The 19041-nt window shown below is 40.3% G+C and overlaps 1 protein-coding gene across 3 annotated transcripts; it reads left to right on the forward strand.

Moving 5' to 3' along the window:
• On the forward strand, positions 1 to 18924 carry TRIM50 (tripartite motif containing 50). Of its 3 annotated transcripts, none has more exons than XM_039346204.1 (7): positions 1 to 139; positions 6914 to 7445; positions 10546 to 10641; positions 14589 to 14819; positions 16042 to 16064; positions 16805 to 16929; positions 17348 to 18924. In XM_039346204.1, exons 2-7 carry the CDS (start codon positions 7041 to 7043, stop codon positions 17950 to 17952), a joined length of 1485 nt encoding a protein of 494 aa, XP_039202138.1. In that variant the 5' UTR covers positions 1 to 139; positions 6914 to 7040; the 3' UTR covers positions 17953 to 18924. The 3 variants fall into 3 exon arrangements, with proteins under 3 accessions (XP_039202138.1, XP_039202139.1, XP_039202137.1); XM_039346205.1 differs by lacking the exon at positions 1 to 139 and adding an exon at positions 4773 to 5105; XM_039346203.1 differs by lacking the exon at positions 1 to 139 and adding an exon at positions 6280 to 6340.
• The last annotated feature ends 117 nt before the right edge of the window (positions 18925 to 19041 follow it).

Here is a 19041-nt window from a genome sequence, read left to right on the forward strand (position 1 = left end):
CACAGCATCAAGCGTTCAACTTGAGGAATTTCGAGATTACTTTTTTGTTTCTGAACTAAAGCAAAACGCCACGCACAGAAATGAATGGGGAATGCTCAATTTTACTGCAGCCATCACTCCACGTCCGTAAAAAATAAGGGTAAGCTTAAACTGAGTGAAAGACAATCCGTTCGGAGAAGCGTCCCGAGTTGTCCCACTTCTGCCTGCTGCAACTGAGGAATTCTGGGAGTTGAATTCTTAAAGTTACCAAGTTTGAGACCCCGATCTAAGGCTATCAGAACTGGTTATAAGAATCAAGTCCATAGATGGCACTAAAGAAAATAGAATAGAGCTGGAAGGGACTTGGAGGTCTTCTAGTCCAGCCCCCTGGCGAACCTATGGTACGGGTGGCAGAGCCGGCACTCGGAGCCCTCTTTTTGGGTACACGTGCGGTTGCTGCAGCCTTGCCTCCCCCGCGACCCCCTCCTCTCCAGAAGCCCCCCTGAAGGAGAGTAACCCTCAAGCGTGGCCCAAACAGCAGCGCAGCCAAGGACATGGCAGCCAGGCAGCATAGACAAGACTCTGCCCTCACACCCCATCATGCAGTTGATGCTGCAGGGGTGGGCAGAGAGTGTGGTCGCCATAGCGCTGATGGGCTGCCTGGGCAATCCGGCGGGCCCTGGAGATCGTGACTGGTCCTGTGGGCAGGCGGGGCAGGGGATGGGGGGGGCAGAGTGGGGGCGGGCAGGGGGGTGGAGTGGGGGCAGGGCCAGTTTTGGGGGGGTCCCTAAAAGGTTCGCCATCACTGACCTTATACCATCTCAGACAAGTGACTGTCTAGTCTCTTCTTAAAAACCTCCAGTGATGGAGCGCCCACAATTTCTGGAGGCAAGCTGTTCCACTAGTTAATTGTTCTCATTGTCAAGAAGTTTTTCCTTAATTCCAGGTTGCTTCTTTCTTTGATCAGTTTCCAACCATTGTTTCTAGTCCTTCCCTCTGGTGCTTTGGTGAATAACGTGATCCCCTCTTCTTTGTGGCAACCCCTCAACTGGAATACTGCTATCATGTCTCCCCTATTCTTCTCTTTAGACCAGCCAAACCCAGGTCCTGCAGTCATTCTTCGTATGTTTTAGTCTCCAGACCTTTGATCATCTTAGTTGCTCTTTGAATTTTTTTCAAACTGTCAACATCTTTTTTGTGATATGGTGACCAAAATTGGCTGCAGACTTAGCATGTTCTCTTTTCTGTATGCCTTGATTCCCATCTAGTGTCCTTCGGATATTTGCAACTCAGATCTGGTCCCCCTCAGTGGGAATGCAGCCATAAACATCACTGATGTTACCTAGTTTGGGGAATGAAACGTTTGCAAGAAAACAACCAAGCTCAGAGAGCACCAAGGACTTCTCATTTCCATCGTTAACTACAAGTATTCTCTGTTATCAAAATAACTCTGCAATACCTTAACTGAATTCACAATTTATAATGGGAGAATATGTTTAGACAACATTGCTACTCTGTCTTACTCCAGAGCCAGGATAAAAGATTGACCAGTCCCTCCCGCTTGCATACAAAGTTGCATACAAATAGGCCAAGTTTAAATACAAATTATGTCACCTTCAATAGCTGTAGAGATATAACTTGACTGGACTGCAGGGAGGGGGAGCTATAATCTATTTAACATTCTGTTCTGATTTTTTGACATGCAATGGCTGTTCAGACAACACACTCAACCACACTCAACCAGTTAAATACCTAGTGCCTTATTTTCACAACATACTAAGCTTGATTAGTGACCACCTTGATTAGGTGTTTGTTGTGGTTTAATGTAATGGTTTACAGTTCAAACCAGTAAATAGGCTGATTCAGCAACCAAGGTAAACATGTTGTATCAAATAGCCCTTCTTTTCCCCATAGCTGGTATTTGGTTTTTTTTAAAAAAAAAAAAAAAAAAAGAAGCAGAACAGAGCAGAATAAAAGTAGGCCAAGGAAGACATTTTAAAGATCAAGCAGCATGGCTGCTGGTAGCATCTTTTTGCCTGAAGAGATCTTATAGACTCAACAGCCTTGTGCAATTGGAAAAGAGCACCTGAAGATTCCTTTGTCCCAGATAGTTAGATTGGTCATATTATGCCACCACTTTGATCTATTCTTTTTCCTCATATATTCAACATAAAGGACATGAAATATGTGGGTGTCGCCCCCTGAAGATGCCCTAGATCAGGGGTAGGCAACTTTGGCTCTTTTATGACTCATGGACTTCAACTCCCAGAATTGGCTCAGGAATTCTGGGAGTTGAAGTCCACGAGTCATAAAAGAGCCAAGGTTGCCTACCCCTGCCCTCGATCTACCCAAATGGAGACAGCTTTGCCAATAAGTGGACCCTGTTATAGTGCGGGAATAATGTTAGGCAGAAGAATATTCAACATAAAGTTAAAAGTGCAGAGAATTACTAAGGCTGCAGCATAACTAAATCATTGTGACAGGCACACAATGCCAGCAAATCAGCAATTGATTTTGACTGAATGGCATGTAAATAAAATTTATGTCTGCTGGATTAGCACACACAACCAGCTATCAATAACAGGCAAAATAATAAGTAAAACCAACCTGAAGGAGCATCTGTGGAGGGAAGAGTAAGAAAAACTCAAGGTGGTGGCCATAATTGAAGCCCTGCTCCTTTTTGATGTTGGTTCTGTATGATGCACATAAAGTAGGTATACTTTGTGTTATAGTGACTACCAACTTGACTTTTTATATCCTGTATTTAATTTCATTTTAATAGATACTTGAAAACGCAATCAAAAAAGGAGCAGAAACATAAAATAGAAGAGCAGCTAAAAAAAATGGAAAAGAGATTTACCAACAATATATAAGTGAATTTAAAAATTCCAAATAATATTAGATTAGCACTGAATATGAAGATGAATTTATTTATACCAAATCAATCAAATCTTTATTACTATCACAGACTAGCATAATGATACGATATCAATTTGGCATTTTAAAGCCATTATTAAAATGATTTAATAATTAACAAAGAAAGCTAGCAAACTAATAATAATTGAGCAAGGCTGGCTTGGTCGCTCAACAGTGAGACACTGGTGAAGGGGGCACAGCAACGCCTGTATTTTCTGCATCAAATGAGAAAAGGACATCTTCCTTCCCCTGTCCTTACCACTTTCTACAGAGGGACGATCGAGAGCATCCTGTCATATTGCATTACAGTCTGGTTTGGAAGCATCACTGCTTCAGACAGGAAGACATTGCAGGGAGTGGTGAGGATGGCTGGAAAGATTATTGGCAGTTCCCTCCCTTCCATCCAGGACATAGCATAAAAGCGTTGCTTGAGCAAGGTCTGCAAGATTGTTTGGGACACTACACATCCTCTACACGATCTGTTTTCCTTGTTACCGTCTGGGATGAGGCTTCATGGTATCCGAAGCAGAACATCCAGATTCAGTCACAGTTTTGTTACATACAGTATTACCCTTGTGAACTCTAAAGCTTCCTCCTTCTATTAAGTATCCAAGTTGGACAGTCATTAATATTTATATGTTACTTATATATAAGGGTGTAGGTCTAGACCAGGGGTAGACAACCTTGGCTCTTTTATGACTTGTGAACTTCAACTCCCAGAAGTCCTGAACCAGTCATGTTGGCTCAGGAATTCTGGGAGTTGAAGTCCACAAGTCATAAAAGAGCCAAGGTTGCCTACCTCTGATCTAGACATACGTTGTATATAGTATGTTTAAATGTGTGTTATGGTTGCTTACACTTTGAGAGCAAGCAACTAAATTTCATTTTTAACATGTGCCTTTGTGCCCACAGTAAAAAATTACAATAAAGATCATCTTATCTAACTATCTACCTAGCTACCTACCTACCTATTAAAATTAACAATAAGAGTTACATTAAATTCCACATCAGACTATCATCTTTATTTTCTTAACCCATCCTGTGGATGCTCCTGCATTATGTATTAGGATTGAAAAGTGTGTCAGCAACTACCAAAAGAGTTTTCCAATGATATGAGCTAGGTGCCCCTGTAAACACTTGGAATCAAAGTTCCTTTTGCATATATTCCTGACTCTGAACATGCAAGTTGGCAGCATTGTGCCCAGCCTACCAGTTTCTGTAATACAGTCAGCAATGCCTTTGCTACTGCCAATCCAATAGCAGAGGGTCCCATTCCTTGACTTACCTCAAAGTCAGAAGGACTACTGAAAGTATGCAAAGGAAAGGAACAAATCATTCAGTGTAATGTGGAACCGTCCCTTGGACAGAATATATACATACAGTAGCCGTCTCCAACCATACACATGAGCCAACTCCCCTAATGGTCAGCAATGTTCAGCAAACTCAGACTAACACACCAAGTCAGGCAAGACTGATCTAGAGTATCAGGAGCTCCTGTATGATTAAAGTCCTATTTAAGGATAGAAAAACGTTTCTATGTAGTCAAAAGGCAGGTCCCATATATGCAGGACTGATAATGTCAATCCTTTTTATGAAGGAAAGGGGGATCTTAATGGATGTACATATTGTAAATGTAAATCTAAAGGAATTTAATTAATTGGTGTGGCTTTTCAGTTCAGTTTACCTTCATCACAATTTGTGAAGGACTGGGATCCTTTGGCCATTAAAGACAAATTATATGATGCAGTTTCAACCTTCAGAATATGATGAGGACTAAGAAAGGGTGTATAAATATCTACATATATTACGGTGAAGAGGACAAAGAAATCTGTTCTACAAGGTGAACATTCAAGGAAAGACTGTGGGGTTTGTTTGTCTCCAGTTTTCCAAGTATACATTGGTCAGTCAGCGATGTAGCTGGGGAGTTGCCTCTACAAGTGCCAAGGATTAGCACATGACTGAAAACGTGGTTGCCACTGCAGATTGCTTTCTGGAAATCCTCCCCTGAACAGAGGGCCATCAACTCCAGAAGCTCTCTTTTTGAAATTGGACAGAGAGGCTTTCCTTGTCACTTTTGATGGAGAAGTCTGAAATCTACCATAGTAAAAGAATTATCCAAAGGAAGCCTTAATATCATGTACAGAGGTTTGTCTAGAATTACTCGGATTATAGGAGAAGAAACTAAAAGAAGAGCAGCTGAGCTGTAAATGGTAGGGATATTTTCTTTGACTTCTCACTCTGATGGGTTTAGAAAATATAGAAACTAAGAAAGTTGTGGTCTGTGGGTGAAGGTGATATTGCTCCTAGAAGGATTCCAATGAAATTTCAGCAAAAACTTCCTACTGGTAATAGATTCAGACCACTGACCCAAACTATTATCAAAAGTTAGATATCCGTGGATATTGGTTTTCATTTTGTACAATGTAAAGAGGCAGTGAGACTTGCCTGCCCTAAGAATTGTGGTGCATATAACAAAGCATATGCTTTGGGTCATGTACTTTTGAGTATTCAAGAGTTAATATAAATAGAAAAGGTGGGATAGCTTGATAGAAAGATTATGAACAGATCTGGTCTCTGTGACTGTTGGAACCTCTTAGAAGGTACTTTCTTCAATTTCCATTCCTCATCTTACAATAAAACAGCATTTCCCAACCTTTTTGGCACCAAAAGACAATTTTTCCACGGACTGGGGGGATGGTTTCGGTTTCTCTCACTCGCCCACCGCTTTCCTCCAGCTGTGCAGGCCGGGGGTTGAGGATGCCTGCCATAAAATATTGAAAGACTACTATTTTCCTTCTTGGTAATATTTTTTTCTTATTATTTTGAAGTTTGTCGCATTTACTTTCAGTTTAGTTTATTCCAAGAACTGATTTCAGGGCCAGTGCTTCTTGTGAACCAAGGTTTCATAAATAGAAACATTTATATGGCGGGGGGATCTATAGAGAGCACAGTTTCCAAATATGTCTGCAGCTTGGGGCAAAGGGAACATGTGATTCACAAAACTGAATTTGGTCATCAACAAATTGTACAAAATTGAAAACATTACCTCCTTCTAGTACCTGATATATCTGTTATGCCTCATTCCTCTCCGAGATTCCTTTCTGGACATTTATACTCCCCGATCATTTATATTTTGGGCTGGCATTTAAATGTCCTAAATCATACATCTCAGGGGCTGCCACAAAGAAGAGGGAGTCAAGCTATTCTCCAAGGCGCCTGAAGGCAGGACGAGAAGCAACGGATGGAAACTAATCAAAGAGAGAAACAACCTAGAACTAAGGAGAAACTTCTTGACAGTTAGAACAATTAACCAATGGAACAACCTGCCTCCAGAAGTGGTGAATGCTCCAACACTGGAAGTTTTTAAGAAGAGACTGGACAGCCATTTGTCTAAATGGTGCAGGGTTTCTACCTAAGCAGGGGGTTGGACTAGATGACCTCCAAGGTACCTTCCAACTTTATTATTATTATTATTATTATGGATCATCGCATAGTCAGCCAGATGTTCAGACTGGATTTGGCATTTTGTCTACCTATCGAGTCCTTACCCAGGACCTGGGATAGGCAGATGTGGATGTTTGATGGTATTACAGGTATCGTCGCAGGATGGAAGCAGTTCCTAATAAGGCCGCCTTTTGCAATTGAATTATTATTATTATTATTATTTGCTCTATTTTATTAGCTCTATAGCAGAATTTCTTAGAATACTTAGGCATTACGTTTTGGCAACTAGCAGTAGCTGATGAGATCCCCAATTTTTTTTTTAATGTTTCCAAAACAAAGTAGCAAGGAGGGCAGAAGTTGTTTTGTTCCTCTTGATAGTTATGGAATAGCAGTTAACTGAACATTACGCTTTCAGCTTTTTTCCTCCCCAAACCTGTGACATCCAGAAGTTCTCAAAGTTCCTTAGTCTTAGTTTGTCATTACTTTCCTGAGTGTATGTTTTAGGGTACTTTTTTCTTCCTGTACCCCAAGATTGTATTAATCTCTCTATCCTTCCTTTTATTGCCTATTGCAGGAGATAAGTAGGAAGAAGGAAGGGCTATTCTTATCTTCTCCCCAGCTACATCCACATTTGATGTCTATTCCCTTTGGGCATTGATCTTCCAGGATTAAGCCAAGGAAAGAAGAAGTAAATCAGCCAAATGGCACGGAAATTGAGCATTGATCAACTTGAGGACCAATTGATATGCCCTATTTGCTTAGAGCTCTTCAAAGAGCCCTTGATGCTACAATGTGGACACTCTTACTGCAAGTCCTGTGTGGTGTCTCTCTCAGGTGATCTGGAGAAACAGTTCCTTTGCCCAGTATGCCGAAAGGCTGTGGACTATAGCAGATCACCACCCAATGTCAACTTGGCTCGCATCATTGAGGCAATTCATGCCATAGGCAACTCAGATGATAATCAAAACTCTTGCCCTGATCACCACAATCCCCTCAGCCTTTTCTGTGAGCAAGACCAGGAAGTGATTTGTGGCCTCTGTGGCACCATTGGCACCCATCAGCAGCATAAAGTCATGCCCATCTCCACGGTCTACAGCAGGATGAAGGCAGGTGCTTGGAATGTGTGTGCGTGTGTGTGTGTGTGTATATGTATGTATATATGTATGTATGTGACTGCGTGGATGAAGTGAGGCTTAGCCAGGGGTAGGCAACCTTGGCTCTTTTATGACTCGTGGACTTCAACTCCCAGAATTCCTGAGCCAGCATGGCTGGCTCAGGAATTCTGGGAGTTGAAGTCCACGAGTCATAAAAGAGCCAAGGTTGTCTATCTCTGGCTTAGACCATAGGCAGAATAGAGACAATTGGCCATTCTTGGTGGGCCACCTTGTGTCTGTTGATTGGTGGATCAGTGGTTCTTAACCTGGGCGATATTGCCCCCCAAGGGGTGATTTCATTTTTCAGGGGGGCGATGGAACAAAAAGGGACAACATGGGGGCAAAGGAGGCGATATGGGGACGATGGAGCGAGACGTTTTGGGGACACTTTTGAGACTTTTTCGTACAGTGAATGGCTGTATATCTGTCGTACAAAAACATCAGATCACTCGCTATTAGTGGATTGAATTGTGTTTTCAAATGTTCCTCCAGCTAGCTTCAGTACAGAATACCGTACATATGTAAATACGCATTGCTTATCTTCATGCGTGTTGTGCAGCAGCCTCTACTCATACAGTGGCGCGCCATTAGCCAGAATATGGGAGATATGGGGAAAAGACTGGAAATAAATTATTTGCATCGATTTTGTTTTAAAGAAAACAAAAAAAATGTTTGCATAAATTGAAGAATTATTTCCTATGTTGTGATTGAGAGGTTATGTTGGGGGAGGGGGGCGATGACAACTTCCTCATTGGCTCAAGGGGGCAATTCGTTCAAAAAGGTTAAGAACCACTGGATTAGATGAATCTTGGTGTGATTCAAACAATTTTTCACATACTTAAGCGAGAGCTCTTGGAATACATAAATTCTAGAAAAAATGGTGTAGCTATTATAAGGCAGAAATCTATACTTTCCTTAACAGAATTTTTGTAGCTCTCTTCCTACACCATATATCCCAAGTCCCTCTCTGTGTAGGTAATGCTTTGAAAGGATGGAAACTATGTAAGTCTAAGGATCACGGGTGATAGTACCCTGTTCTCAAGGACAGCAATAGAAAACAATGAATAACATTGTTACAATGGTGATTCACAGAAATATAAAAACTAGGTGCAGTACTCCCCGTGCCTATGAGTGCCTGATACTGAGTGAGATAAGAGATAAAATGTGAAGCACAAAATCATGCCCAGAAAAGGGAATATTTGAATGGTAGCATAGCCAAAGCTGATCCCACTAGCGAAATAATGTGAAAGTTGCAGATCCTGACCTTGACCTCAGGTGGTCTCACCTCCCCTTCCATGCTGAGCCAGCTATGAAGGAAGACATGAGTTTGCATAGCAGGCTGAACTGTGCTTATAGTTCAGCATATTTTAAGAATTCAGACACTGTCTTGCATGTTGTATAAATCAGACCAATCACATTAAGCCACAATTTGACTTTTTTGTTGGAGCATAACCTGTGGCACTTTGTGTTAACCCAGGTTTGAAGTTCAAAATGGCTTACAGTCTATTTGAGGGAACCACCTTTTCCTTAGTTCAACAGTTAAAAGCTGCAGGAGAAGGCCCTCTAAAGACACTCCTGGAGTCAGAAGACCATCCTTCTGGAACTCTTGATTCCAGGCTCCCAGGCTATAGCTCTTAGGCTATAAAACACTTTTCCTTAGCATAGTATTTGGCCATATTCTCAGAATTTAAACTATCCACAAAGATGCATTTCTTTTACCAGACTTTTAATCATTAAGCATACAACCTGTGACCAATTGGCTCATCATTTTAGGGATATTTCCCTACCTAAACAGAGAAACAGAATGACCATGGGCAAGCAAAAAAGTAATGGGAGCAGGAGCAACTTCCGACTTCCTCATTGTTTTTCCTTGCATGAAACTGACAGAGAGCAGTTGACATTACAATCATATGACCGTGGCTGACTGTGACAGTACAGCAGGGTAATAGCACTAAAGCAGCCACAATTTCAATTCCATGGGAGTCCTGGATTTTGGCCGCATTCTTTAAGTTACCCCATTTGAGATATGTTGATTCAAAAATTGTTGTCCTATCATATACTGTTTCATCCAATTGAAGGTCACAACAGGTAGTATATAGACTGCTTTTACATTTAATTTTATATTTTAATTAACAACTTTGAAAAATTGCTTGTCTAAGCACAAAATCAGGATGCAAATGAAATAATAAAATTATTACTCAGATTGTTTCAAGCCTAGATCCTACCACTAAAAATAAGTTCAAGGTCAGAACCGAATCACAAATTAAACTCTGCTCCAAAACTGTTATAATCTCCAGATGTTCCAAAGTTTGTGCTACGATCATCTTTAATCTACTTCCTTTCTTTTAAATGTAAACTAAAAAGAGAGAGAGAGAGCCACTGAGTCAGATTAAACACTCGCTTGCAGAATTCATATTCTATAATAAGGTATTATAGTTTCTTGGTAGAAAGTTTAGTTTTGCATATTTGAATATTGAATATACCTCAAGTCCTGCATATCCAGTTTGAAGGATCTGATGACCCTTGTCTGACTGAGTCTCTGGGGATTTGATAGTATTATTAATATAGATGACTCAAAATCTTAATGGAAGGTTACTTCATGTGATCTCTGGAATTTCTCTTTTTCATATCTGAATGTTTCCTAATAGCAATAGCACTTAGACTTATATACCACTTCACAGTGCTTTAGAGCCTTCTCAAAGCAGTTTACAGAATCAGCATATTGCCCTCAACAATCTAGGTCCTCATTTTATGGACCTTGGAAGGATGAAAGGCTGAGTCAACCTTGAGCTGGTGAGAATCGAATTGCCGAACTGCAGACAGCCGGCAGTCAGCAGAAGTAGCCTGCAGTACTGCATTCTGACCACTGCACCATCACGGTTCATCTAGCTACCATAATTGAGCAGTCACATTTCTTTTGGCCCTCCTTGTGAGCTTTAAGAAGCATTTGGTGCTCATCAATGAAAAAATACATTTTAAAATGGATAAGTAGTTTTGTTTCTCTTACATCCTTTCCCCACAAATTTAGCTAATGCAAATCTGCTTTTTTCAGGAGGAACTCTCCATGTTGATAACAGATGTGCAACAGCAGAAGAGAAGCCTTGATGAACATGTCAACAAATTGATGAATAACAAAACTCGAATTATGGTGAGCTTAGACAGGCAGATGACATTAATGCCAGTGACTTTCTTGTCTGCCTTTCTTTTCATCCAACTTGTACATATGACTGTCAGTATAGTATGTTTTGTTGTTGTTGTTATTATTGTTCATTCGTGACTTTTTCCTAGATTGGTCTGGACAATTGTCTGGCCAAGTCCCTGCAGTTATCTTGGCAAGGATTTTCAATAGTGGATTGCCATTCCTTTCTTCCTAGGGCTAAGAGAAAGCGAATGGTACAAAGTCACCCAGCTGGCTTTGTGCCCAAGCAGCATTAGAACTCACGGTCTCCCAGTTTCTAGTCTGATGCCTTAACCATCATGCCAAACTGATTCATAATACGATTTTTACAATAAATAAGCATGTTTAGACATATTTTACAATTGATTTTAATTTTCTAGTGATTATCTGCTGTATATTCTTGAGTGTTTGGGGCTGAGTAAGGTGCCTTTGGCAGTTGTCATGTTTACCTCAATTAAGAGGGATGAATCTCCCTAAAGTTTCAAATGTGAAATTACCTGACATTTTTCTGTTGCTACATTTCTTAGACTACAGTCCCCAATCTTTCCAGCTCTGCGGACTGGTGGTGCTAGCGGGGTGTGTGTGTGTGTGTGTGTGTGTGTGTGTGTGGATATGGTTTTGAGCATTTGCATGCCACTTGCACAAATATAGTTTCACATGCTCACACACTCACCCACCACTTGCAAGGCCTGGTTCCCAATGGACCACAGCCTGGTACCAGGCCACAACACGGAGGGTGGGGAACCCTAACTTAGACAGTAGCCAATTTGTTATAGTGGGTAAGACATCAGGCTAGAAACTGGGAGACAGGGAGTTCTAGTTTAGTCTTAAGTACAAAGCCACATGTGTGACCTTAGCTAGTCATGCTTTCTTAGCTTAGGAAGTAGGTAATGGCAAACCTCTTCTGAAATTTTACCAATAAAATTGTAGGGATTTGTTTAAGCAATCACCAGGAATCAAGATTGATTCAAAGATACCAAAAAACCCCATCCCCCACTGTTGCTTAACTGTTCATTTTAGATTTTTGACACAAAGCACCCTGAATCCCCAAACAAATCAAGGTGAAATGACTCTGTATGTACATCCAGCTCTTTATAAATTTTGAAAATTATCCTCCGATTCCAAACATTTCCGGGGGGGGGGGGAGAGAATCCCTAAATCTTTGTGGAATATGATTCAATACATATTGTCTTTCTTCTTTAGTTCCTACACTCAGCTAAATCTCAGAGCTCAATATTGAATCACAGGGAAGAACTAAATATAATTGTTAGTTTTTCTGAGGAAGTCCAAGTCAAGAGGATATGCTTAAAATGCTATAATAATTTCAAACCAATTAAGTAATAGGAAAAGCCAAAGCTTTCAGGTGAAAAAAGGAATAATCTAGTTTAGTAAATTGACCAGCAACTTTTCCAACAGAATTCTAGAAAGTCATAGACTTAACAGAAAATACCTCCCAGGAAATTAGCTCACAATAAAGCCAACCTTGGAGTTCTTTTCAAAGCGCCTGACATTTATTGTCAATATTGATTTTGTTGGATTACTGGCAATAGATGTTTTTCCGCTCCTAATCTTCCTCTTGAGGACATTAGGTCATAGCTGAAAAATTCTAAATAAGTGCACCACCAACCACTACAGACATAGAATGCCCAATCAGGGAGTTGCTTTACTTGTCACAAACACTCTCTGGAAACGGCCATCTGAATTATATCACATAATGGAGAGGATCCCAGCAGCAATTTTGTACAATCAAATAGCTACATATTACACTTCACCCAACAGGCAATATTTGGAAATGATTAAGTGCCCTCACATAATTTCAAGAAATTCTGATAAGTAATCTGTATTACAGTAAAGAAGCCAATATTTAGAAACTCTATATTTAGAAACAATACTCAAATCTTTTTGCATGTTTCTTGTTCCCATCTCTATGAAACTGATTACTTAGTAATGGTTTCTGTCTCTTTTTTTTTGCTTATAGTCAGATGCACCTTATAGTCAGTGTTGCCTTTCACTGGTGAAAGAGAATGCCTTATTACAGGCAGTCCCTAATGGACCCCTTCCAAAGTTGGAACAACCCAGTTCCAAAGTTGCAACAGCTGATCTCCCCCCACAGTCACATGACCAGGTGCTTAACAAGCAGCCTGCATTTATGGCCATTTGCAGCGTTTTACATTTTACAATGTTTTTTTCTGAAACCTGGATTTTACTTCCGGTTTTTGGCAAAAATGGCCCATAGCAAACGATGGGTTCAATTTATGACCATTGCATTCACTTTATGACTGCAACATTCATTTTACAATTGCGGCATTTGCTTAATGATCACTGCAAAAAAGTTCATAAAATTGGTTCAGCCACATGGGTGAACAAATTTACGACTGTCATGGGCTGGCTCCATTATAGTTAGAAGTTGAGGACTACCTCAATGTACATGCAATCTCTCTGTCTCTCTCATTCTTTTCTATCATCAGTTACTCATCGTTAATTTGGCAGGCAACTCCAGATTCATAGACTGAAGACACATTACATCAAGCTGTGACTAATTTAATAATTGTTTCTTTAATAAATCACTGTTTGCATAATTCACCATAAATGTGTTAAAAATAATAGTTCTCAAAATATGCTAGGTCAAAAATTAATCAGCCACACTGCAGTATTTGAACTCAGTAACAGAGTATTCAGAAATAGGAAAACACTAAGGTTCTGTTCACATCCAAACTTTTCTGGCCAAAAGATTAGCTCATTGGTCCTTGTGTCCCTTCTTAATGGAAACTGTGTAGCATAAGCTAAACAGTTTAGGCTGCATGGAAAAAGGAGCACAAATTATTCTTGTAAGGAATTACAAATCCAATCTAATCCCATAATCCAGCGGTTCTCAACCTGTGGGTTGTGACCCCATTTGGGGTCGAACGACCATTTCACGGGGTCACCAAACAACGCAGTCCGCCATTTTTCCCCCCTTTTCCTTAGCTGTGCTACTCCCTTTTATTCTATTGGCTTTTGAAAGCCAATAGAATAGACTCTCTTGAATAGAGTCTAATTCTATTGGCTTTCAAAAGCCAATAGGAATTGTCCAGGCTGTCTCTGCCCTGCTGAGCCCGCCAAAAGCCCCAGTCTGCAAATGGTGCTGCAAGTTGTCTGCAGCGAAGGCAAGCTGTCTGGAAGCTTCCACCCCTCCCTGCTGAGCAACTACTAAAAATGTTAAGTAAAAGAGGGCTAGGGGTGGGAGGTGGGAGGCCGGCGGGGCAGGGAGGGTTGCTGGCACGCGTGGGGCCCGGCGGGTGCCTTACCTCCCTTGGGCTGGGCCAGCTGGTGGCCCAGCCGGTGGTCGGCCTGCGCCGTCTCTGCCGCTTGCCAGCTACGCCTCGTCCGGCACCGGGGGCAGCACCACGCATGCACGGCGCTCCCGGGCAGGGAAAGTCCTCGACTTATGACTGGTTGGGTAGTCCTCGACTTACGACCGGTTGGGTAGTCCTCGACTTACGACCGGTTGGGGGTCGCGGCATTAAAAAGGTTGAGAACCACTGCCATAATCTAATTAAAAATTGTTGAGGGGAGGAGGAATACTGGAGAGTAACAGGTATGTAAAGAGGGAAATAATACTATATCAAATTTGTTAGTGTGCAATCTATTCAAGCAAACTGAACTTATTTCAAGATCAATGTCTCTCATGGTGGAGAGACATGGACAACTGACAAAAAGATTTTGTCATATTTCTGCCAGTTACTGATAGCTGCAAAGCAATGGACTCCTGAACTAAGATTGCAGGCAGGAGTGGCTGACAGCATTAGAGTTTACATTGAGATGATCATCAGATTTCTCACATTTTAGTATTATACCCACTTCTACCCCACATGAGCCCAACCCCAATTCAGAATTATATTGCTCTGGTGATAATTGTTATATTTTGTCCCACACAGAATGAATCTGATGTCTTCATGTGGGTAGTCAGAAAGCAGTTCCAGGATCTGCATAGGTATATTGATGAAGAGAAAGCCAAATTCCTGGGGCAGGTAGAAAGGAAAACAACTCGTATCATTGCCTCCATTGAGGTTCAGGTGAGGCAGAGAGCAGACACCCTTCAGAAGCTAAAGGAGCTGGAAGACTCTCTGGAGAAATTCAACAATGAAGACCAGCTGGATTTCATACGTGTACGTTTGTCTATCTGCTTGCTATAAATAACCAGGGACATGCTAAGATGTGCTGCCAGCAGCAGAAAATCAAAATTGTTAAAGAGCCCTACTCAGAAGTAACAAGCAGACCAAAAGAGGCATACTGGAATCTGAAGAACTTAGAGATGTTTAGCAAATTGCATCTATTGAGTCCAAATTTGCTTCGCAGTTTGTTGAAGCTTAAAAGCCTAGGGCCCTAGGCATATGGAAGAATCTTGCCTATTAGGAGAATAAATCTTTGGATGATTGAACTACAATATAGGTAGTCCTTGACTTACAACAGTTCATTTAGTGATCATTCGAAGTTACAACAGCACTGTAAAAAGTGACATATGACCATTTTTCATATTTATGACCATTGCATGATCACGTGATCAAAATTCAGACGCTTGGCAACTGACCCATATTTATGATGGTTGCAGTGTCACAGGGTCATGTGATCACCTTTTGTGACCTTCTGACATGCAAAGTCAATGGGAAGCCACATTCACTTCAAAACCACTTTAGTAATTTAACAGCTGCAGTGATTCATTTAACAACTGTGGCAAGAAATGTGATAAAAAGGGACAAAATGCACTTAACAAATGTGTCACTTAGCAACAGAAATTTGGGGCTCAATTGTGGTTGTAAGTCAAGGACTACCTGCTCCCCATACTATGAAGGGCCAGGAGCCCTAGTAGCAGAGCAATGATGCAGAGTAGGCAGCCTTACATCACACAGATCACACAGATTAAGGATAGGATTTCTCATTTTTCTCAGGCTTGGTGCAAGAATTTGGAGGGTTTATTTTTTTATACTTTATATGAACCCTATTTAAGTTTTTATATATTTCCTTCTTTAAAATAGCAGAGAACTCTACTGTCTGCTTTGTGCAATTATGGTTAGTTATAATTAATATTAAAAAGGGAGGTTTTCCACCTTTGATCTAAGAGTAGGCCTAATTCCATATAGTCATGAAAGGTTGAGGTACTTCTTTACAGCCTAGATTTTGAAGAATACATGCCAATAAAGGCTTGTAGTTCTATTGCAGTTAAGGAATATATACAAGAATTCCAAAGTTTACAGGAGTAAATATGGATTCCAATTGCTCAGAGAACTCAATAGTCCTATTCATTTTCTCCCATCTTCCTCCCCTCTATACAATCTTCAGTATACATTTAATTAACACAAGTGCACTAAATCTGTCTACATCTCTTTACAGAAATATGGATCTCTTCCCTCCAGGTATGTAAAATAAGAGTGTATGAAAGAGAAACAAAACACTGTAATTCTAGTCTCTCTCCTATGGATCTTGGAAGGCATTTCAGAAAATGCCTTCACAGAAAAAGTGTCAAGGAAGAGTTGATCAGATACATTTGTTAGCTTTTTTGAAATTCTTATTAAGAAACATGGTAACAGAATCCATCTTTTTTCAAAGCAAAATATGTGTACAATATTCCACATTGTCAGCAAAGAACACTGAGACATGTCTCAGCAATTCCAATGTGCTGAAGCATATTTACTCAAAAGTAAACTGTGCCATGCTCACCAAAATTTAATGACAAATATGCAATGGATTGCAAGCTCCTGCAAAGTTGATGCTATGAAATCATAAAAAATTGAAGAAGTCTTAATGGTATTCATTTCCAGCCCTGAACTCCTTCATTTCAGAGTATTTGGCTTCCAATCAAAGAATGATTTTTAGGCTTCAAGAATGAAGAGATGTTTCCCAGATCTTCTAAATGAGATTCTTGAGATGTGTGCTTTCAATCTTCAAAATTATATGCTCTGCCACTGAACCAAGGTTCTGGTAGATATATACATCCTGCAGAAGAATAAAGTAACTGCTTTTATATTCTGAGTTCTTGCTCAGAATTTTCAGTCCCATCAATTAATAGGACAAGATAGGAATTGAATATTTTAAAAGCAGATTTATGAAGTGTTTGAGTTTGGGAAAATATTAATGGAAATTAATACATATCCAGGTCTGAACTTCCCTATCAGCACCCAGCCGAAGGCATATACAGTGCAGTTTCTTTTAAGCCTGACTTCCACCAAGAGGATGTAAAGATGATGGTGTGGAAGCGTCTGCTACGTAAAATCCTCCCAGGTATGGCTGCTGCTGGAGGAGAGGAAGGGGGAGGCTGTTTCATGAGCACTTCCTCATACAGCACTTAAACATTTGTGAATATATGTCTTTATCATGCATTATTTCTTTTCAGAGATCAGAGCTGAGAGGAATGGGGTTGAGACTGTAAAGCTAGCAAATGGCAATGGATTTTGAGAGTGCTATCTGTGTTTCCTGAGTTCTGCAATCACATTTTGACTATTATGAAAAACTGAGGCCCATTCATAGAATTCTATTCTATTGAATAGAATTCTATTCTATTGAATAGAACTCTATTCTATTCTATCGAGGCCTAGTCTATTCTATTCATATAAAGAAGGAGGCTTGATCACCTCAGCTGATTTTTCTGAATATTACCCACGGTTCCTCGAAGAATTTTGATTTTTATCCCTTCTCATAGCTCCAGAAACGCTGAAGCTGGATCCTGTGAGTGCTCATCCTATGCTTGAGCTGTCCAAGGAGAATACTATGGTGAAATATGGACTATTCTTCCAACGGCGAGACAGCAATCCTGACCGCTTTGACTACAGCAATTGTATCCTGGCTAATAAGGGCTTCTCCTGGGGAAAGCACTACTGGGAGATTATTGTGGGCTCCAAGAGTCACTGGCGCCTGGGCATCATCAAGGGCACAGTCAACCGCAAAGGCAAACTGATTAAGAGCCCAGAAAATGGGGTCTGGCTCATTGGCTTAAAAGAGGGCAAAGTATATGAGGCCTTCAATACCAGCAGACTGGTTTTGCCGATTTCAGCCCGACCCCAACAAATTGGAGTCTACCTGCACTATGAGAAGGGAGAACTAACCTTCTACAATGCTGACAGCCCAGATGAGCTGATACCAATCTATACTTTCCAAGCAGAATTCCAAGGCAAGCTATACCCCATTTTGGACATGTGTTGGCATGAGCGGGGTATCCATAACAACTTACCCATTATACTACCTACTCCCCAAATGCTGCAGACTGAGGCTGACTGCACCAATACTGATGAGCCCACCAAGTTATAATACGATATAATATGCTACTATTGTGTCAAGTTACTGGGAAAGCTCCAGACTGTCTTTATGGGAGCAATAAATGCAAACTAAACTGTTTCTCTGAATAGAACTCATTCAATTTAAAGAATTCTAGAGACCTGCCTCAGGACTCTGTTTTGTTTTTAGTGCTGAGTATATAAGGGTATTTTGCTTTAAGGGTCCAAATCAAGCCTACATATAAAGCAACAGAGTGAACTCCATGCCAAAGTGTGGAATCTCAGTGACATCTATACTTCCCCACTAGTTAACTACTAACTAGAGGATAGTTTAGTCCAAAATTACAGGAGCTCACCTGAAAGGAACACTATCTTTCCATTGTTTTCAGTGGGTTTTTGCACAACTTCCTTGTGATGTATTGTTTGTGCCTATGGAGGAATTCAACTGGCATTCTAGGAAATGATGCTCAGAATCTATTGCTTGGAACAAACATCTGACTTTGCCTCTAGGCTGCTTCTGGGAAGCCTGCCAGGCAATCTATTTCAAAGGCCAAATTTTTTCCTTCTTTCTGCTTTTCAGTCTTCTTTTTTCCTCTATTGTTACCCATTTTAGCAAGTTTTACAAATCTGAAAGGCTAGTTCTATTTAATGTTATTTAAATCAAAATGCCCAAATTAATATTTTATATTCTAAACTTTCATGCAAGAGTATAATGAATGCAGTAAGTAAATATTTCATCAAGATTGTAAAAAATGGCAAACCAGCACAAATAACGCTATCGTAATGCAAGTATAGCCTAAAAGGTTGAGCAATTCATTAATTTCTATCTGTACATATTAATGCATTAAATTTGCTTACTTGGAGGATTTTTTTCAGTTGCAGCACCGGCTTATCATGTCTCACTTCTTCTCTTTGCTATTGGTGGTTTCTATTTGCTTTTAGTGGCTTAAAAGCCAATACTGTTTTTTAATCTTTTATACTGAATAAAGTGATTTTACAATCTTTTTACTGTAGAGCTATACTTTCATATTTTGCAATGCAAAATTAGAAGTTATAGAATTTTATTACAAGTTGTTTTAAGGCCCTCGTCCGCATTTTCTAGATTATGAGCATAATACACTTC

Source organism: Crotalus tigris, unplaced genomic scaffold (genome assembly GCF_016545835.1).
Source record: "Crotalus tigris isolate CLP2741 ecotype Arizona unplaced genomic scaffold, ASM1654583v1 scf7180000017987.690289119674:8195010, whole genome shotgun sequence".
NCBI lineage: Eukaryota > Metazoa > Chordata > Lepidosauria > Squamata > Viperidae > Crotalus > Crotalus tigris.

What these genes read in the sequence shown, in the direction of transcription:
- TRIM50 (XM_039346204.1), top strand. Translation starts at nt 7,041, where the DNA reads ATGGCACGGAAATTGAGCATTGATCAACTTGAGGACCAATTGATATGC. An exon ending in ATAACAAAACTCGAATTATG is followed by an intron (nt 10,642 to 14,588) that starts GTGAGCTTAGAC and finishes TGTCCCACACAG; the next exon opens with AATGAATCTGATGTCTTCAT. An exon ending in ACCAGCTGGATTTCATACGT is followed by an intron (nt 14,820 to 16,041) that starts GTACGTTTGTCT and finishes ATCTCTTTACAG; the next exon opens with AAATATGGATCTCTTCCCTC.